Genomic DNA, 20,942 nt, shown 5'->3' with positions numbered 1-20,942 from the left:
GAGATCCTTTTTTACAGAGTAGAATCCTACCCAGAAAACACACTGCAAGGGGCTTGGAGCCACTCTAGGTCATGGGAGATCTAGTATGCCAGGCCTGACCTCCAGTATGCCAGTTCCAAGAATGTGTACTTTCTGCCAAGCCCTGTAACAAGAGGACAGCTGCAGCTCCCCCTCCAGCTATAAAAAAACTCTAGTGCCCTATGAAGCAAAGGACATTCAGGGCACTCAGTAGGGACTCAGGAAGGAGCTCAGCTTGAGCCATGCTGAAGTTGGCCTCCACCATGCAGCTGCTCCAAGCCCCCCTGAGATGCTGGGTCGTTTCCAAGGCCCACGTTTCTGCCAAGCCAGCCAGGACCCCCACATCCCCTATGGTAAGTGACCTTGGAGACCACAATAGCCATCATGGGTTTGGGACAAGAGTCCAGGCTGAGACTGGGGGGCAGCTGTGCGCCTCAGTCAGCTATGGTGGAGTCTGATCACCTGGAAAGGGCCCTACTGCTATCACCCACGGGACAGGCTCTGGTCAGCCACAGTGGGGCAGGGCTCTGCCCTCCAGGCCTCAGTCACCTCCGATAAAGGCCAGTGGTGACCCTGAGCAGAGGGCCTGTCACTTGGCCTAACATGACAGAATGGGGCTGCTGAGGGGAAGGAGGGTAGAACCCTAAGCCCAGGTCAGAGTGGGATCTTTATTAGTGTCTCCTTTTTAAAGTATAAATAATGTGTAGGTTATTTGCTCAAGGTCACGTAGCTAAGATCAAAATCCAGACTAAGGTCACTGTTCTAAGGCCACATTTGCTCTTAAATCTCTGTAAGGACTGGGTTCCAACCAGAAAGGTTTAAGAGCTGTGAGGAACTGACTGATACCTCGGACACTGGCCAAATCTCAGCACCCTTATACACAGCTGCAGGGAGCCAGCAAGTGTTTCCCCTGGTCTCCTAGGTTGTCCCTCTTACTAGGGCTTCCTGACAATAGAGGATATTGCTTGCACTAGCACAGAAGGCTGAAGATGCACTGAGCTTGCTGGAGATAACTGGCCAAATGTGGGGTGGGATAATTTGTCTCTAGCACTGGACATGTGTCTGGTTAGGCCTAAACAGCGGATTCATGTGCTTTCCTCCATTAGGAGCAAGCAGTGGGGATCTCAATCATGTTCATCAGCTTCCTGATTCCTGCAGGCTGGGTCTTGTCCCATCTGGAGAGCTACAAGAAGAGTTCTGTAGCATGAAGGCCCCACAGCCCCACAGGGGCACAGCCCTGAAAGATCACATTAAACCCCCTTCTACTTGCTGCTCTTGTTGATTCTTCTAGGTCCCCGCTTCCAGCCAAGGTACTGAGGGGCCTCATGTGGCTCCGGCACCAGGCTGTCCCCCAGCTGGCTCATGCAGACATTGGGGCATACAAGTGCCTGCTTATCTGAATGCTGAGAAGTGGCAAGGGTGTAGATGCTTATGTCTGAGAAGGTACCAATGGGCAGAAAGGGTGGCAAAGTGCTGGGCTCTGTCCTACTCCTGAGTATGGTGGGAAGGGAGGTGGAAATCCTAAGTTCCACAGGCACAGGTTTGACCTGGCAACTAAGCCCAAAGACAGGTGGATGATGCAAAGGCATTTATTACAGGAACGTTCCTGCACATCTGAAAAGATGTGCATACAGGCGGCTATGGATGAGGACCCACCTCGGGGTGTATGTCCTCTGCAGATTAGAGGGCATCCGTTCCTGGTCATTCTATCACCATTCCTCATCGCTTGAGGCCACCGCAGACTATGAGACAACCCTTTTGCCCAGGTCTAGTTCCCATCAACAACAGCTGTTTTCAAAGCAAAAACAGTCCCTACTCCCACAAGGGTCCAACTCCCCCAACCCAATGCAGATCTCTGCCGCTGAAAGTTTCATAGGCCACAAAAAGGCCTCTTGGGTGGGGCTGGGCCACAGGGCACCGGACACTAGGTGAGGATGTCATGAGCCTGGTGCTCCACCAGCATCTCCATGCTCTTCACATCTGTGCACCAAAACTCCAGCCGGTCCTTCATCCCCTTGATCTGTAGGCAAATCAGGACCAGAGAGGCATTAGGACATGTAGGGTCACAGGTCAGTGGGGCAGCACTATGAACTGTAGAGCTGGGCTGGGTGTGGGAGATCACCTGGTCTGTTCTTTATCACAAGATAGTCTAAAAACTTAGATTAAAGAACAGGCATGAATAGAGGAAATCCACAGGATTAAATTTCTGCAAACATTAAGATGGATTTGAGCTCAAATCATAAAACCAGGAACATATTTGATCAGAGTACCAATTTTAAGATTAAAAGACACCACTGGCACAATCAGCGCTGTTGTTCCAGTAAGCTTCTCAGCATAGGGATCAGACCACAGGCCTGCATCAAGCTACTTTCTCAGAAAAGTCCTCAGTTCTACAGCAGTAATCCATTCCGCACTCCCCCTGATGACTTCCCCCTGGATGGCTTGGTCCATGTGAAACCAAGACCCAGACAACCCCAACACCATAGAGGTGAGCCAGGGGCTTTGCCACCACCTCACCTGCTGCAAATCTAGTACGCGGGGCTGCACCCAGGTCATGTGGACTCGTCTGTCGACTTCATCTATGCTGCCTCTCACCAGCCCCACTGAGAGTGCCTTCATCACCAGCAGCTCTACCTGCACAGAGAGGCTCAGGTGAGACAGCTGACCCCAGGAGCTTCTGCAGACTGAATGCTGCTGCTCCCATTACCTGGACAATGAGGGGCTGAGCATTTAGAGGCCTCAGTTCCACACCTCAAGTCCCAGTACTGTACCTCGTTCACTGTGATTTTAGCACTTTTGGCAATTTCTTCAAAAGTAAGCTGTCTGTGGTTGGCAGGTCGTGTGAAAGTCATCTGAAAAAAATTTTTTCATTAACTATTTTTTCAAATAAAAATGGTTAGAGATCTGACTGGTAAGGATAGTTTGTTCTGAATACAAAGATTATCTTATTAATACCCTATATACTAAAATTTCCTTGGTGTTAGCCTTATCTTACTAAGAGCAAGCTTTCAAAGCTTAGAGAAGGTTAAAGGTGAAAATGGCTTTACATGAATTTTCTTTTTCTTTTTCTTCTTTTGGTGGTACCAGGGATCCAACTGAGGACCTTGCACTTGCAAGGCATGCAACAGCACCACTGAGCTAAACCTCTGGCCCAACATGAACTTTCAACAATAGTCATCACTCATTCCATGAGTAGGCAGTTGAGTCTACCAAATCCCTCAAGTCCAGAGGATACTGGTGGGAGCCAGAAAGTCAAGCTCCACCTCCTCAGAGTCTCATAATTTGGAGGGGAAAGTACAGGGGCTGGGAGGGACAAGCACCAGGTCAACTGTGTTGAGGCAGGAAGGGGCAGCCATTCCACCTCAAGTGGTCAAGGGGGGTTCGGGGGGGGTGGCTCTTGAAAACACAAACTTGAAGAAGACAGTGGCAGCAGGGAGGAGGGTAGGGATTGGGCCAGGGAAAAAGTTGTTCACTCAGAGAAGATGAAGCTCCTGGGTGCTTCTTACCTCCATTAGGCACAATAACTGAATCTTCCGCAGAAGCTGGGTTTCGTTGGCAGCTAAGTCAGGCTGTGAAGTGTAGAAAGACAGACAATGTCACCTATATTTGTGCTTATCAGCTGCCTAACTTGGGCTTCAAATCCAGATAAAAGATATGCACTGATGTCACAAATACCATGAGGCATTTAGAGACCCTCTTGACCCAAGGCACCATCAAGAAAGGATAGGGTCCCAGGAGGTCCTGGGTGGCCCTATCTGTTAAGTATAGCTGCTCTGAGGATCCCTACACATCAAGGGCTTTACTGAATCCAAAGAGCAAGTGAGTCATTTAGAAAAAATAAAAAACACCTAGTTGTGAGAACTAGAATAAATACATTCTGTAAGACCTGCATGATTTCTCCTTGCTGATAAACTGGAGGGCTCTTCTATGAGCACAGAATTAAACCAGGAGAGAATGTTGAGAAACTCCTAACTCTGACAGGTATCCATGACAGGGTGACAGGGATAATCATGCTGTGGGTACTAGATAAGCACTGCTACTATTTGCCTCCGAATTTCCTCTCTTCCTTCAAATTAGTATGGCTAGACAGCTTCCTTTTTTTGAGACATGGTTTCACTATGTTGCCTAGGCTGTTCTCACATGAACCTTCTGCTTTAGCCTTCAGAGCAGCTGAGACAAGTGTGCTTCAGCATGCATGGCTCTCATATTTGGCTGAGATGTCAATACATAACCACAATACACGAGGTCTGATATTTTCTGACTCTTCATAGTCCCTTCACTTATCCCTTAACCACTCTATCATATATGAATTTTATAAATGTGTCTTAAACTTCAGGAAAACTGAAAGTTTTAGAAAAGTATGAAAACAGAGCACAACCATAATTCCTACCACAATTAGTTTTAGCAGTATTTGCTTTTAATAATTTCATTTAAAAAAGAATAGTCTTACTGTTCGGCACTTCTGGCTCCTCTCACCCCAAAGCTCCTTCCCGGGGCGGGCCCTGGGGACCGTCCTCACCATCAACTGGGACTGACTGCTCCCTCTACTACTGTGCCTATCCCTCGTGCTTTCCCCTTCTCTCACTTCCTCCACCTGTCCACTCACATTAACTACGTAGGCCTCTGGTTCAGCAAACAAGGTAAGAGTTTCATTTTCCTCTGCTCTTCCCAATTTCTTCACTAATTCCTTGCAAGAGTTCTATGCCACCCTCAGGCTAGCACAGATGAAGGGCCCTAAATGCCAGGGCCTCCTAGGTGCCTGCTGTGCAGAAGAGGGGCTCAGTAAACACTTATTGGATAAATGGACGAATGCAGGGATAAACAAAGGCCTTGGGCAGGTGGGACCCACCTGGTGGCCCCAGGCAGTCTTCAGAGTCTGGAACTTGTCCACATCACCACTATTGAAGGCATAGAGGGTGTCAATCAGCCATTGTCGGTCAGTGCCCCGCAGTGACTCAAGCACAGGGTGCATGAGCTGTGGAATGGAGACTGTCAGTTGGCAGAAAGTCAGCCACCCACCCCCTCAAGGAATCTGCTTCATGGCCAACTTACAAGTTCTCCAAAGTTAAAAACTCCCTCGCCAAGAAGTCCTGCAAGCCCCAGTGTGAAGGCTCTCTCCTGCTGCTCTGAAACTAAGGCAATGACATACTCAGTCACATCTGTCACCACAACCAGTCCTGTTTGGCTCTAAGAAAGCTTACATAATAAAAGCAAAAAAGAAACGGGTGGGAAGAATTACCTGTTGTCCTCTTAAATTAAAAAACTGAAGACAAAATGATGTAGAAACTAAAGCATAAACAAAGCTCTGAGACCTGTACCCTCAAGTACTGCATACCTGCCACATCTGGGGAATACGCTTCTGTGCAATATGAATCCAATGCCCAGTTACCTGGTAGATCTTTGATATCGACGCAGCCCAGAAACCGCAGAGCATCTTTGTAGTAGGATGCATGGTTCCCAATTGTTTGATAATATTTACTGGAGAGATCATAGAAACGACTGTGAACTGATGTCACGCCGGGGAGGTTGTGGAGCATCTCTTCAACATCTTCGATCGTTTCCTAAGCACAGGAGCAAAAACTATCTTAGAAGAGTTTAAAGTAATGTAAAAGTAAAGAGCATGAGCTTCCAATGCAAAGACTGATAAATGTGTCTACATTAAAATGGAAAACTTCAGTTCCTCCAAAGCACAGAAAAAATTATAACGACAAGATACAGGCTGGAAAAGATATTCACAGCACATGTAACCCCACAAGGGATAGTGACCTAAGGAACATAAAAATATACATCAGTCAGAATACTATAGAAAAACGGGTGAAAGACAGTAAAAGGCAATTACAGAAGTGGTGCTGTGAATGCATTGAGAAATGCCAAGTACCAACAAGATACCACTTCACCCCCACTAGATCAGCAAGACATAAGCATGTGAAAGTACCAAGTACTGAGGATACAGCACTCAGAAGTGCATGTCTGCATATGTGACACTCTGCTCACGTATGCAGGGAACAGGCACAGAAATGCTAACTTGAGCATTGTCTGTAATAGGAAAAATAACCTAGATCCAATGCTAATACAAGGTCTGATTGTATCAGAAAACAAAAAACAAAAAACCCTAAATCCCTCCACAGGAGACCAGATACTTAACTTATAAGGTGTGACTGAAATATGTATTACAGAAAAGGGGCCAGGGATTTAGCTCAGTGGTTCTGCCTCTGCCTCATAAGCCCAAGGACCCCACATCGATCCCCAGTACCAAAACAAAACAAAAAAACCAAAAAAAGTCACACTGCCCTTCACCCCCCCTTAAAATACTCCTTGTTGCTTCAAACACATGTATCCCATTGCTTTGCCACATTCTGAAGCATTTGTGGAAGTCCTTGCGAGTTTTTTAGCTGCATTTCTGTGGCTGATTTAATATCTTGAACTGATTCAAAACTAGCTTACATTTCATGGTCACTCTGACTTTGGGGAAGAGCCAGAAGTTGTATGGTACCAGGTGCAGTGAGTAAGGTAGATGAGCAGACTACCATATATTTTTATGAGCCTGCCTTTCTGTTGGATGGTACCTGGCAGCAGCATTCACTTTTTTGGGGGGGGGATAGGGTCTTACTATACGGTTCAAGCTGGCCATAAACTTACTCTGTAGCCCATGCTGGCCTCAAACTCACAGTGATCTTTCTGCCTTAACCTGTAAAGGGCTGGGATTACAGGTACGCATGGCCACACCTGGCGGCATTCACCAGTTTTGATCACACCTTATAGATACTATGAAAGAGGACTTCCCAAGAGTCCTTCTTGCTTCTAAGAGTGACAAAAACGATGGGATAGTGTGTTGGAAAGAGGGGGATCAAGGGCAGTCTTTCACTTTAAATTAAAAAGAAATCTAAACATTCACCATGTATTTTGACCACACCCACATATTGTGACATATATAATGAAACGCCACATTAGAGCGAAAACAAACTGCTCAGACGTCAACACTGACTGGAGTTACATATGCCTATCCATTGAAAGTGCATTAAGGAAGCATGGCTGCCAGGGCCATGCTGGGGAAGGGTCTTGGGGAGAGGTGGTGTCTACCCGCGTGTGATACTCTGCTTCTGAGCAGCTGCAGCAGAAGGATATTTGTTATAGCATTCCCCATAGTGTATTACAGTTTTCAGTGTGTCTCAAATATTTCAGAAAAAAAAAAAAAAAAAAAAGTTAAGCATGCATATGGGGCTAGGACCTGGAAACAGTACTAAAAACTATTTTTTAGGACAAGAACATGAACATCCTTGACCCTTATACTCAATATTTTCTTTACTATTATGATTACCAAAACCAAACCAGTCTGTTAAACAAAGCAGACTGAGCCTCACTGCCACTCCTATGTACACCTGACCCCCCAAATAAGACAGGCAGCTCCAACAACAATTTATGCGGAAGAGAATAGCTGGAGGAGCAGCATATGACTTGCCAGTGCTGAGGGGCTCCCTTAGTGAAGCCAAGTGCTTTGGACCAGCTGAGGCTTTGTGGAATTCTGACTGGACAACCAAACTGTAGCCACACACTGACATTATAACAGCAAAATCATTTACTATTAAATGGTTCTGAAAAACACACACAGAATGTGACCAAAGTGGTAAAATGTAAACAAGAAATGTGGGTTAGAGATATGAAAAGTTCTTTGTGCTGCTTTTGCAATTTTTCTGCAACTCAAAATATTTTAAGGGCCGGGGATGTGGCTCAGTGGTTCCACCACTTGCCTCGAAAGCACAAGGTCCCCAGTACCAAAAAAAAAAAAAAAAAAAAAAAAGAAACTTTCAAAAATATTTTAAAATAAACAATTACAAAAGCACATGTTATTTTTTTCCTAGTTTTAGACAACTTTTTAGCTAAAGATAAATCTATTATGGTGCTCTCACCTTTGTAACCTGTAGATCCCCGATGTTTAATTTTAGGGCTCCGATTGCTGTTTTACACAGGATCACTGCCTCATCACTACTTTTCACCTGAAGACATCAAAAAACATGGAACTTCAGAAATGTGGGCAGCCTACTTGCACAATAAGTACTACCTGTGTGCTGAATTGACTATAATGATGGCAGACACACAATTTCTTAAAAAAAAAAAAAAAAGTATGAACAATAAATGAAAGCCGTGTGTTATTCAAATTTCATATTCACCTTCTCACGAGTCTTTTCTAGAAAAGTAAGAGCCACGTTGGGATCTGGAAAAGGAAGAACAACGTCAGAAGAACCCCAAAGCTGGTTTCCACCAGCCAAAACATCTTTAGGGAGGATAATCTTTAGGGGTAGACTATAAGTATAATAAAAACATAATTCAGAACTTGATCTTTTCTATCAAATTATATTTTAATTCAATGAAGTTATATTTCAAGATCATTTTAACTACCATTTAGAACTGCTCCATTGTAAAACAAAGTGAAGCTTACCAGTCATCTGTCTAACCACATGAAGAATTATTTCTACCAGGGACAAAGGGTTCACTCTGAAATAAAAACCACCAGTTTTTGAATGTCAAAGAATACCAACACATGCGTTTTCTTTTCTTTCTTTTTTCTTTTTTTTGGTAGTGGGGATCAAACTCAGGACTTCACACTTGTGAGGCAGGCAGCACAACCACTAAGTTAAATCCCCAGCCCACACATGTGTTTGTTTTCAAACTGAAAAACTGGCAAAAGGATTTTACCTGTGTTCAAATTCACTGATGAAGTTTTCATAAAGCTGTAGGATCAAAACATGGAGAGTAAGCATAGGATTCTACAAAATCAGACTCCAAACACTATTTTCAGTTAAGCAATGTGAATAATATCAAGCTGTGAGTTTGCCCATCACATAGTAAGTACTACATAAATGTTGGCTCAATGAGAGGAGGCCCATAGTAGGGCTTATTTAAATTCATACAAATGATCACTTATGAATTAAGTAAAGAAATCCAGGGCTTCTTTCTACCTCTGGGAAATTAGAACACTGACCTGTAAGAATGTTCTAAAAAGCAATTCCGAGGTACCCCAAGTACAACAAACTATCAGTCTGAAATGTTCAGTTCTTCAATTTTAGAAGGCTGCAGGTTAATTATATCTTTTCACCAAATTTTTTAGTCACTCAATACACATTTGAGCACTTTTTCAGACCCCACGGCCAGGCACCACAGACATAGAATGTGTGAGGCAAACACTGAGCCTTCAAGGAGTTTTTGGTCAGGGAAGTGTCTGTGAACAAATGAATGAACAATACTGTGACTTTAAGAACAAGAGAAAGAAGGAATATCAGTAGGTGAGCCAAAGGCAGGGGTTTCAAGGTTATTTCCAAGGCGGTGACAACTGTGTTTCAAGAAATGAAGAGTGCTGTGGGAGAGAAGGCAGGTGAGAGGACACTCTAGACAGAAACAACTTTCACTGAGTTTCAGGAGTCCTTCTACAGGATACAGAGAGTAAGAGACAGAGAACTGGTCTCTGCTCTAAAGGCAGAGATGAACCAGGACAGACATCTCTGAGGCAGAGAGGACCACAAAGCAAACTGAAGGAGACCAATCTTGTCTTGGTTTTGAGGAAGCAGAAAGATAGAAATGTCCCTGTGGCATTTTCTTTTCATGACAAAGGACTATTTAAAAGATATCTTCCCCATCAAGAGGGACTGTTTCAATTTTTCAGGTTCTTCATAATTTATGGGTTTATCTAAAGAAACCCTACTAATTCAGAATCTCAAAATTACTTATGATGACTGAAAATTCATGAATATCATCCAACATGCATCTAATGTGTGCTGGGTTTCAAGAATTTTAAAGGATTTTTTGTCCATGAGAAAGTAAACTCAAATCTGCTGACCTGAGTGTTCCATTACCACAAAGTTGAAGAAACACTTTGGCATATATGGAAAAGTTAAAGATAAAAAAAAAGAGCGGAAATAAACAATTATGAATACATACTACTATGATGTAGACTAGAACCCTGGGGAATAAGTATTAAGACCTGTCTCATTTGTCATTTTCCACATAATCCAGAAGACAAAGAACATTCAGCAAAATCTTCAGGCTTCTAGGTGATTACAAGTTTTTTTGGATAGTAAAATGTTAAATCAATGGGTACCAACCACAAGAAAATCTTACAAGCCCAAGCAGGGTACTATATTCAGAGAAAGATCTTAAACTATAATCACAAGCTAGTTATTAGTCAATGCATATATTAATCTTTGATTCATTCAAAATCAGAGAAAGGCATCAAAGAGTAAGAAGTCAGAAAAGACTTCAAAGAGAAGTCTTCCTATGAACATGTTAGGGGATCTGGATAAGGCTGGGAGATAGCGAATTTTTCTCTGTTAACAAAATGCTAAATGTAGGGCTGGGGATTTAGCTCAGTGGTTCCGCTACCTGCCCTCACAAGTGAAGGGATCCCCAATACCAAAAAAAAAAAAAAAGCTAAATGTGATCTACTATAAAGGCACATGATATTATCAAATCCCCTTCATCCTACCACCCTCAAGCAAAGTACAAAAGGTACTCTGTCTTCTCTACTCAAGAGCTATCTGGGCAAGCAAAATTAGCATGGTTAAGGGAGGAGAGTGAGGACTGAGGAGAGTTACAAAGGTCCCCATGGCAATCCTCTGTACCAGTGGTGGTGAACCTATGGCATGTGTGCCACAGAGGGCTATCTGTATCACTGAAAGCTCTAACAGGCTTGCCATAACTGCTCTATATGCTACTTTACCCCATGATTGACCACGAACTTTCAATTTATGAAAATGTTTACCAAAAGAATAGAAAATAAAAACAAAACAAGTTTATGAACAAAAAGATACCCAGGCATTTTTTTTTTTTTTTTAAAGAGGCAAGGTCTTACTATGTTGTCCAGGTTGACCTAAAACTCATGATCATCCTGCTTAAGCCTTCTGAGTAGCTGAAATTACAGGTGAACATCACTTTACCTGGCATCTTTTTTGTTTTGGTGATGCTGGGATTGTAACCCAGGGCTGGTACATGCAAAGCACATGTTCTACCAATAGCCTAGAATTTTAGAAAACAGAATTTCTGTGTTTAAATGGTGTTCTGTGACTTATTAGCTGTGATCTATCGTAAATTATTTAATCTCTCATGTTTGCTTCAACATAAAAAAAGGTAAATGCAGTACATATCTCCCAAAACTGCTATGATAAGAGTAAATATGTTAAAGTGCTTACAACAGCCTCTCATAGAAATTTGACTGATGAATAGTTGTATCTTATTATTACCATAAAGTCCAACCATTATTTCAAAAAGTCCTTGAGCATATTCATATAATCTGACCTAGCATTATAAATTATTTACCTTAATGAGACCATCTCCTTGGGCAAAGCAGGGGTCCTGTACAAAATCAAGGACCTGAAGTGTCAGTTGATGCCATAACCTGAAAAACAGAGACCCTTCAGACCCGTAAACTAATATAGATATCTTCAGCCTTGATGGTCCCATCAAACAATAAATACCTACCAATATCTATTCTTTAGCACAGAGAGTGCTAAAGCAGATATTAACAAACCTGAGTTCTTTTCTGAGAGCTACTCAACAGTTATGTCATCTGAGCACATTTACCCTATCTAAGCCTGTTTTCTCATACAGTAGTACATAAAATAGAGAACATCTTTCTAGACTGCTTCAGAGGGTTATTGTTTTTTTTTTTTTGGTACCGGGGATTGAACTCAGGTTCTTGTGCTTACAAGGCAGGCAGTGAAACCACTGAGCTAAGTCCCTGGCTTCAGAGGGTGATTCTGAGGTGACTAGAAGTAAGAATTTTGGAATTATATAGCTCTAATAAAGTCAAGGCTCTCCTTAGCTGAGTATCTCAGGGAAGCCAGCTTCAGTTTCCTCATCTGCGAATGGGATAAAGGAACGATGAAAAACATTAATATATAAAACCTCTAGAACTCTCCACCCAAAAGAACCAAAGGCAGATAAAATGCTTTGAAAAACACAAAATGCTATTTTTGTTGTTTTTTGAGACAGGCTCTCACTATGTAGTTGAGACTGACCTGGAACTCCCTACGTAGCCCAGGCTAGTCCCGAAGGAAAAATACAAAGTGCTACCCAATATGAGCAATCATTTGTCAAATGTGAAAAATTTTCTTTCAAAAACTGCTAATTGAAAGGAACACTGCTGAACATCACTAAATACTGTGTGAATACCTATATAAAAAGTTCTATGCTAAATGCCCCATTGTTAACAGGGAGTTAGCACGGAAAATCTGTTCTACCGTGGCACAACTTTAGCTTAAATGCTAGCAAAATTTAAAAGTGCTCTGAAGTTAACCCTGTATATAATAAACCCAAACTCGTATATAATAAACCCAAACTTTGACATCTCTCTAGGGGCAGAAAGCTCAATATGAAATGCAACAAAAAGTGAGAGCAGTGTGTGGGGGGAAGGCTGTGGTTGTACTCGGTGCAACCGGTTCCAGAATCAACTGAGAACCTGCACTGACTGGCCTCTGGTTTCTGGGACCTAGACCATGACAAAGACAACTGGAGATGGAGTCACACCATGACCCCAAAAGTGTGGCAACCTAGCCCAAAAATGTGCTTCCTTAACTGAATTACAAGCTAAAATCGATCCTGTCCTGCGCTCCTTTCATGAGTAGGGAAGCCTCAGGCACAGCCCCTTGGGCGGGAGAACAGTTACCTCCAAACCCTGGCTACAACAGTGCTTCTTAGACCTCGCGGTCTGTCGCTCTTTTCCTGCAGCTTCGAGCCTGAAGGTGGCTCAGCCCCTCTCGGCCCAGCCGATACCCTCTCCCCACAAGTGTCTGCCCTTCCCGACTCGGGTCCATGCGCCCCGTCTGGGTCCCCTCGATTCGGTGCTCACTTCTTTGTGTAGAGCTCCTCCAGACGGTGCCACACGGCGGCCTGCCCGGGCCCGGAGCTCTGGCTCTGCTGTAAGAAGCCGGGTACATCCTTCATAATGGCCAAAAAGTGCAAGCCAGAATCACCACAAAAGCGTCAGCGAGGAAGGGATGGCGGCCGGAAGTGCTCACTCATTTCCCTAGCTGCTGAGCGCTAGGCATGCCGGGAGTGCCGGGAGAGCTGTGATCAGCCTTGGCGCACAGCCGGTCCTCCTGGGCACTGCGCTCCTCAGCCACTGGGGCGAAATTCTCTCTCCGGCAGGAATCGGGGTTCCGGTTCACCCAGCCAGAAGCGGGCTGGGGTCTGGGGAAGAGTAGTGGGACAAAGGGACTGGCCGGGCGGGGGTGGGTGAGCGGGACGCGGCGGCACGTGATGCTCCCTGACGCGCTTGCGCGGCGGAGTATCATGGCGCTGTGCGGGAGGGCTCTGTCAGTTCTCAGGCTGTGGGGCCCTGGGAGGTGAGTGTGGTCTGGGCTTGACCCGGGAAAGCTGGGGAAGACCGAGCCCGGCGGCCCCAGCTGTTGGCTGTGTGTGAAAGGGCGAGCCTTGGCCAGGCGTGGTCCCTGGTTCCTTCCTGTCTTGTGGCTGCTCCCGTTATAGCGCAGTCCTTGGGTTGGGCTCGCAGTCCTTTGTTGGAACGTTTCATAGTTTATCATTCTCTTGTTGGAATAGCTTTTGATCTCTAGATTTACAAATAACGGTGTCACGACAGCTTTAAAAAAATATAAATCTCGTTGTTTGGATAAATTTCTGGGTCTGAGGTAAACGTTTAACGTCTTAGTTGCCCTTCATAAAGTTATGCAGTTAATGCTGCCACCCGCAGGTGGTCACATCCGTCTGCACAGTAGTTAACACCTACTCCAGTGCTGAGACTCAAACCCAGGTCCGCCCCTTCCATGTTTTGCAAACGCTGTACTTCTGAGCGACACCCTCAGCCTTACTTGGAAAAAATTGTAGGGCCCGCAATTATTAGGAAGCTACATGGGTGAAAATTTAAGTAGTGGTAGTTTCCTGATTCACATTGAAGAGTACTAAAAAGATGTTCATCCAGGATGCCTTCATTCACCTTATACTTTGTGCCAGCTTTTTGGGTGGTGGGAATGGAGGAGGGACTAGACAGACACTTCTATCCATGATGACAGTTCTGATATTAGCCGTTATCTGCAGAACTGGCTGGCTGTCATTAAATCCTTGCTGCCACCTTAACACGAGCTAGGAGGTTTCCTGTGAGGAGAGGGCAGTCTGGATTTCTGCAGTTTGGAATTTCTTGTGCCCCTTGATTGTAGACTTTGGGGCTGTTGTGCAGATTCATCCTTTGTGTCTGTTTGCACAGTGTCTCAGGCAGCACCCATGCCTGTCTCAGGGCCTTCTACTCCCAGGAACTTTCATACCATGTAGTGTGTACGTTTAGTCATACACCTTAAGTGTAATTCCACCTTTGATGAAACTTTGACGGTGTTTATAGTGACTCAAAACTATTTTACTTAAATAGATAAATGAAAAATGTACTTCCAGTGTCCTGTATAATGCCTAGCAATTGGTTGGTACTCAACAGTGCTAATAACTTTTCTTTTCCCTATGTATTTCTTGTAATGGTTTGCATTTAAACTCAAAATAATGTTTGGGTGAGGGTTGTTTGCAAACAGATGTTTTCAATGCTGTGTGAAGCAGGGTGTGTAATAGATGGAAGGATGGTTTTAGAGCTGAGACTTTCCTGATTTCATTCTTAACTAGTTTTCATTAGAAAACTTTGAAGGTTTTATCAACGTGTCCTCAGAAAAGGGTCCTTGGTCTTTTATGGTGCCTTTGATGTGGCAGAGCCTTCTCAGAGCCTATGGCCATTTCTGCGTGTTCATGGAGAGGAAATGATCTTCCCTGCTGTCAGAAGACTGTAAGAGTCGGGGCTGGGGATGTAGGTCAGTAGTGCAACACTTACCTCCATCTCCAGCACCACAAAACCAGATCAAGATGTTTCATAGACTCGAGTCCTGTTTTGTGCCCTCAGCCCTGCATGGTATACTTGCTGTTATCATAGGACATATCTTTCAAAGATGAATTTTGTGTATGTTGAGAGAAGTGGATGCACAAGGACTGCACACTGGTCTGTGGGCAGCAAACACGTCCCTGAGTGTCACTATCACTGACTCAGCATGGATGAGGGAGCTGTGTCTTGCGGCTTCAGTGAGGGAATGGGGTGACAGGAAGGAGTGATGAGCCAGTTCTGTTGCCTTTCAGGAAGGCCATTTCTCATGGAATTTAGCAAGGACATAGCATTTGGTCCTGGCCTTGACCCTGTGAGATTGTGACATTCTGGATCAGGGAAAGGTCTTTTCAGGCAGAGTATGCTGAATGGAGAAAGGGCTGTTTGGGAACACGGGGGTTTTGGGCATATACAAGGGACAGAGCAACCTTTTGTTTGGTTGAAACAAGGGGTACACAAGAGGGAGTAATGGGATTAAAACTATCACTGGAATAAGATGTGCTAGACTAAGACACTGGGATACTATAGGGAACAGAGAGCTTTGGAGGAATCTGAGTTAGCGAAGTGTAAAGTAGATATTTCAAGAGATTTTGAGTGTTGGTTTTAAAAGGAGCAAAAGAAAGACAAAAGAGCGATTACAGTCTTAGGGTCACCCTCCTAGAAGAGAGTCTCTGAATTGTCCTGATGTATCTAAAGATATGCTTTTGGTATCTTTATTTCTGACAAGTAAAAGAAATGTTCCTAGTTGACTGGTCCTCACCCCTCCCCCTTCCCATGAGACGAGGTGCCTTGTGCAGTCCGGGCTGGTTCCAGACACATAGCAATCTCCTTCCTCTCCCTCTCCCTCCCCCCTCCCTCTTTCTCTCTCCTTTCCCCTTCTCCTCCTCACCCTCCTCCTCTCCCTCTCCCTTTTCTTTCCAGTACTGGGGATCAAACTCAGGACCTTGTGCTTTTGAGGCAGGTGGTGGAACTCCGAGCCAAATTCCCGGCCTTGGTGTTTTTTGTTGTTGTTTTTTTGAGGCAGGGTCTCCCTTTGTAGTGCAAGCTGGCCCTGAACTCACTATGTAGCCCAGCCTGGCTTCAAACTCCTGGTGATCCTCCTGCCTCATCCTCCTGATCAGAGGGGTATTTTCAAGTGCTGCTGCAGGTTGTATTGTTTTGTATTGCTTTTGTTTTCTTCCTCTTTCTCTCCCAGCCTATGACTTGGGGGTGTGTGTGTGTGTGTGTGTGTGTGTGTGTGAGTGTTTTGCACTCCTTTCCTGTAAATGACTATTTCATACTCCTAATTGTGGCTGCCACCTTCTGGAGGTGACCTGAACTCTAAGTGTACCCTTGGCCTTACCTGATTGTGTAATGTTGGCATTTGGGTAATATGTGCTTCCAGCTGTAGACACTGGAGATGAGCTGTCTGCAGCAGTTTGATCCCTAGCTGTTAGGGAATGGGTGTTCCTCAAATGGTCTCTAGAGCCCAGCTTTTTCCCAGTAATATTTAGTGTAAAGTCTGATAATTTAAATTTTCTTCAAATGTCATTGGATATCTGTACACATCCCATGTATATTAGGGTGTGCAGCTCTGCTGAGAATGTGCCCAGATTCCTCTTAAAGAAATGCTGTGGACCCTGGCTTAAGTCTTTGGTCTGGGACCCTGTTCTCCACAGTACTGACTTTTGATAACAGAACTGTGAAATCCAATTTTCCTGACTTACATAGTGCCCATTAACCAGAATGTTTTGCCTCCAGGTAAGTCTTGATTTCTGATTCAAGGCTGCCTTCTGTTTTATCCAGTAGTTATCAGGATGAGAAAAGTGGTTATTGTGGGAGACTGAAGTGCAAAACTGTTCTCCATGGTGGGAAGGGAAAACTGGGCTTGTTCTTGCCAGTACAAGATTGACTGTTGTCTGCTGCCTTTCTCCTCTGCTCTTGATGTCAGTATTGCAGGTGGAAGAAAGTCCATATCTCTTTCTGTGGGTGCTTCAAGCATTTTTGGAAGCAGAGGCAGCAGTGAGAAGAAGTTTTCTCTGCAAGATATAGCTGAGCTGATTCGGACCAGAGCCTGCCAGAGAGTGGTGGTCATGGTGGGTGCTGGAATCAGCACACCCAGTGGCATTCCGGACTTCAGGTAGCTCTGTGGTTCCCAGGTGATGCTACTTCCCTGCTTTCTCAGAAAGGGCTCAGGTCTCTTTTCTCTCTACAGATCTCCAGGGAGTGGCCTCTACAGCAACCTCCAGCAGTACAACATCCCATACCCAGAGGCCATTTTTGAACTAGAATTTTTCTTTCATAACCCTAAGCCCTTTTTCACTTTGGCCAAAGAGCTGTACCCTGGGAATTATCGGCCCAATATTACCCATTACTTCTTCCGGCTGCTCCATGACAAGGGCCTGCTTCTGAGGCTGTACACCCAGAACATTGATGGACTTGAGAGAGGTGAGGCCTGTGTTCCCATTGTATGTTCACTGCTTGTTTCAGGTAGGGTTGGATGTACTGCTTACACTTCATACTTGGGGCTATTTTGACTCAATGTTTGCCTCCTCTGAGCATGCAAGGCTACTTCTGGATCTACCTGTGGGCTTTTCTCCTTCAAACTAGCTGGACAGTGGTTTTGGGGCAGAACTAAAGTTGACATTGTTTTGCTGATTTTTTTTTTTTTTTAAGATATATATTGAGCAGCCAGGCATTATGGGTCATGCCTGTAATCCCAGCACTTGGGGGTTTATGCAGGAGGATTGCTGTGTGTTGGAAGCCAAGCTGTGCTACATAGTGAGTTCAAGGCCAGTCTGAACTACATAGTGAGAACCTGTCTCCAAAAAATAAAACAACAGTGGGTGGGGGGGAGAAATATTGAGCAAATAAAAGTAGTGCAAAAATGGCTCTTGATTTGGCCCAGTGACACCATGCCTGCCTTGCGCAAGGTTTTTGGTTTGATCCTTGGTACCCCCCCCACCAAAAAAAAAAAAAAGTGGCAAAGAACCCTCAAGTCTGTTTGCTTGGTTCATTACTGAAACTTAGTGCTTATTCATCTGTGTTCTCCCAACCTTCTCCCTTGTCCCTAGATTTTTTTTTTTTTTTGGTTATTTGAGACAGGATCTCTCACTATGTAGTTGATACTGACCTAGAACTCACTGTGTATCCCAGGCTGGTCTCGAACTCACAGCGATCCTTCTGCCTCAGCCTCCCAAGTGCTGGGATTACAGGAGTGTGCCACCACCCCCAACTATCCCTAGATTGTTTGAAAGCAGATCCATCAGTAGGTATCTGAAAGATAAAAGTCTTTTTTTTGTTTTGTTTTGTTTTTTGAGACAAGGTCTCATTATGTAGTTGAGACTGACCTGGAATTTACTTTGTAGCCCAGGCTGGTCTCAAACTCACAGTGATCCTCCTGCCTCAGCCTCCCCAGTGCTGGGATTACAGGCATGTGCCACCACGCCCTGTTTGAAAGATAAAAGTCTTTTAAAACAAAGCTCTGCTAGTCTTACCACACTGAAGAGTCATTGTTTCTTTTCTTTTCTTTTGTTTTTTTTGAGACAGGGTCTCACCATGTAGTTGAGACTGAGCTGGAACTCACTTTGTGGGACAGGCTGGTCTTGAACTCACCGCAATCCTCCTGCTTCAGCCTCCTGAGTGCTGGGATTGCAGCACCATGCCCGGCTAGGAGTCATTGTTTCTTAGTGTTGTAGGGGTCAGCCTGAGATGGCCTCTTGGCTACATCCATGTCACATTGTAACCATAAGTGGCATTCATGATGGTGCTGACCAGGTGGGCATCTAGGGAAGTGTTTGCTGCGATTTGCCTAATGTACAGTGGCATGGACAAGGTTGGGCTGTCAGAGCCATTGGACCCTGCCAGTGTACAGAGATGCTATGATCTCAAAGAGCTTGTCCTGGAGCAAGTTTCATTTGAGAAGGAATAATTAACTGGAAACACCAAGGAAACAGTGGACATTCCAAGGGACAGAAAGGCAGGCTGTAAAGGGAGGTGGGAACTGCTTGGCTGAGAACTTCAGGGCTACAGTTAGGACAGGAACCAGGTTATGGGAAGACACCTGCAGGTGGGACCCCATTTCTGCCTTGTAGCCTTTCAAAACCAGATAGTAGTAATGGACAACATTCATGAGAAGTCACTCTTTGTCTGCTTATTAACCAAGCAATTTTTTGGAAATTTATTGTATTGATATACTAACTTTTACTTGGTATCTGTAGTCTAGGACATTTATGTGTTGCTAGATATTAGACATAATTTCATCTGAATGTGTATCAAACAGATTTTTGTCTTGAGTTTTGAAGACTTTGTTTTAGTGTGGTTAATCTCTACTGGGAGCCTCTGCCCTGTGCACCATCCTGATAGGTGTAGAGTTGTGCATTGATGACATAGGCAGGGATAGCAGGCACCACTGAGGGGCTGAGGTCTCTCCTAGAATGCCTGCCACACTCAGAAGTTGTATGTTTGGACTTGAATGGCCTGTGGAGGTTGCAACACCAAGTTTTGGTTTGAATTTCAGTGTCTGGCATCCCAGTTTCAAAGCTGGTTGAAGCTCATGGAACCTTTGCCTCAGCCACCTGCACAGTCTGTCGAAGATCCTTTCTGGAGGAGGACTTCTGGGTGAGTTACCCCATTGAGGGTTCCTCCCTTTTGTAGTTCTTGGCAGAGGTGAGCTGTGAATGTGGTATTGTATAAGCGTCACGTTGGAAAGGCAACAGAATAGTATTGCTTTGAAGATATTTTCCTTTATTTTTAGTTTAGAAAAGTAACACATGCAGTGAGAACAAATCTCCCTTCAGCTAGTTTCTACTACCGGCCTTCAACAATTTGGTGTGTAACATTCCAGGGTTTTATCTGTAAACGTGCTGTGTATCTTTGTACAGACACCTAACTGTGATTTCAGGGATGGAAAATATTGTACTTATTCTATGATTGCTTTTTCCTGCACAGAGCTTCATGGATATCTTCTGCAGTTTTGCTCACTTTTCTTATTAACTGTAGAAGATCATAGCTATTCAACTATGGGGCATTTTTTGGTGTTTGCAATTTTACCATTAACCAATTTCTGCCAATGATTGCAATTTTTTTGAATTTTTGCATGAAATTCATATATGTTACCTACAAAGATTCAGGGAGTAAGAGTTTGAAGAGAGAAAAATTAATCATACTCTATTGTTATGGGTGTTTCAAGAATGGAACAGTAGGCATTGAAGGGTTAAAAATAATAGAGCAGGACAACAAAGTTAGGAACTGTAGCAGTGGAGATGAAGGTATTGAGTGGAACAGTACCACTCCTCCTTTCCTATGCCCAGTGTTGTGAGGGAGGAAGAGAAAAAGGATTCCAGTAGCCTTGGGCCATGATGGGGTAATAAGTGGGAAGTCAGCACTCCACCCCTGCTCCCAACAGCAGGAGAAAAGAGAGAAGTGGGACCGGAGCAACCTTTGGCCTGTCTTCACAGTGGCAGCAGGGTGACTGAGTTGGCTAACAGCGCTTCCCCAGCACTGCTCCCAGGGGTGTGAGAGGAGAGAGATATGCTAGTGGAGTGGAACAGAGGAGGCTGTGCAAGGGCCAGGAGGGGCCAATTGTACATGGGACTGGGAGCAGCCTTGGGCTGTCTCTGAGGGTGCCACAGCAACTGTGAGAGGGACAGAGGATAAGGAGACATGAGTGGGCCACTGAGGGACATTCAGAAAGTTGCTGGCTGAAGACTCTGGCCTCACCCCCAACATCCAAAGGCCAAGATCAGGTTTGCATCCAGCACTAATCCTACTGCAGACTTGGCAGGGTTACTCAGCACAGATTTGGGCTCTGACTTGGATACTACCACAGAACTGTGGACACCAGAGGAATTTTATTAGTTGGTTGGTTTTGTTTTCCTTTTTCTGTCTGTTTTTGTTTTTGGTTGTTTAGGTTTTTACTTTTATTGTTTGTTTTGTTTTGTTCGTCTTTTTTCTCTCTTTCCTCAACTGTCTTTGATTTTTTATAATTTCATGTGAGAGAACATTGTCTCTAGTCTTTCTCATCCACTTAGGTTTTTTTTTTTTTTTTTTTTTTTTTTTCTTTTTTTTTCTTCTCCCTCTCTTTTTT

General features: G+C 44.3%; 3 protein-coding genes across 8 annotated transcripts in view; 2 read left to right on the top strand and 1 right to left on the bottom strand.

Moving 5' to 3' along the window:
- Positions 1-202: 202 nt before the first annotated feature.
- On the top strand, positions 203-1,304 carry LOC104873564 (cytochrome c oxidase subunit 8B, mitochondrial-like). The gene is made up of 2 exons (XM_010640304.3): positions 203-371; positions 1,125-1,304. The coding sequence occupies exons 1-2, from the start codon at positions 261-263 to the stop codon at positions 1,224-1,226; spliced, it is 213 nt and encodes a 70-aa protein (XP_010638606.1). The 5' UTR covers positions 203-260; the 3' UTR covers positions 1,227-1,304.
- A 287-nt stretch (positions 1,305-1,591) lies between these two features.
- Psmd13 (proteasome 26S subunit, non-ATPase 13) lies at positions 1,592-13,057 on the bottom strand. The gene is made up of 13 exons (XM_010640302.3): positions 12,857-13,057; positions 11,326-11,404; positions 8,713-8,747; positions 8,456-8,511; positions 8,187-8,230; positions 7,926-8,012; positions 5,408-5,579; positions 5,071-5,150; positions 4,868-4,993; positions 3,525-3,587; positions 2,790-2,870; positions 2,536-2,652; positions 1,592-2,038 (listed from the first exon to the last, which is right to left on the bottom strand). The coding sequence occupies exons 1-13, from the start codon at positions 12,949-12,951 to the stop codon at positions 1,943-1,945; spliced, it is 1,131 nt and encodes a 376-aa protein (XP_010638604.1). The 5' UTR covers positions 12,952-13,057; the 3' UTR covers positions 1,592-1,942.
- Positions 13,058-13,242: 185 nt separating this feature from the next.
- Positions 13,243-20,942, top strand: part of Sirt3 (sirtuin 3) — a 28,809-nt gene continuing 21,109 nt past the window's right edge. For 4 of the 6 annotated variants that reach the window (XM_033764025.1, XM_033764027.1, XM_033764026.1 and 1 more), the window contains exons 1-4: positions 13,243-13,352; positions 16,806-16,994; positions 17,070-17,302; positions 19,374-19,474. In XM_033764025.1, coding sequence (XP_033619916.1) covers positions 13,267-13,352; positions 16,806-16,994; positions 17,070-17,302; positions 19,374-19,474 — 609 coding nt within the window. In that variant the 5' untranslated portion in view covers positions 13,243-13,266. Of the gene's footprint in view, positions 13,353-15,938; positions 16,023-16,805; positions 16,995-17,069; positions 17,303-19,373; positions 19,475-20,942 lie in introns of those variants that run through there. The other 2 variants (XM_033764029.1, XM_033764028.1) reach the window with 2 other exon arrangements.

This window comes from Fukomys damarensis, unplaced genomic scaffold (genome assembly GCF_012274545.1).
Source record: "Fukomys damarensis isolate Sample0158 unplaced genomic scaffold, DMR_v1.0_HiC HiC_scaffold_16, whole genome shotgun sequence".
In the NCBI taxonomy this organism is placed as follows: Eukaryota; Metazoa; Chordata; class Mammalia; order Rodentia; family Bathyergidae; genus Fukomys; species Fukomys damarensis.
Note: the sequence above shows the minus strand (reverse complement) of the source record. Positions and strands in the feature narration are given on the sequence as shown.

Excerpts from the sequence above, each read along its gene's own strand:
- LOC104873564 (XM_010640304.3), top strand. The coding sequence starts at position 261 with ATGCTGAAGTTGGCCTCCACCATGCAGCTGCTCCAAGCCCCCCTGAGA. Across the intron at positions 372-1,124 it reads GGACCCCCACATCCCCTATG|GAGCAAGCAGTGGGGATCTC; the intron begins GTAAGTGACCTT and ends TTCCTCCATTAG.
- Psmd13 (XM_010640302.3), bottom strand. The coding sequence starts at position 12,951 with ATGAAGGATGTACCCGGCTTCTTACAGCAGAGCCAGAGCTCCGGGCCC. Across the intron at positions 4,994-5,070 it reads TTTTTAACTTTGGAGAACTT|CTCATGCACCCTGTGCTTGA; the intron begins GTAAGTTGGCCA and ends TCCATTCCACAG. Across the intron at positions 2,653-2,789 it reads CTAAAATCACAGTGAACGAG|GTAGAGCTGCTGGTGATGAA; the intron begins GTACAGTACTGG and ends CTCTCTGTGCAG.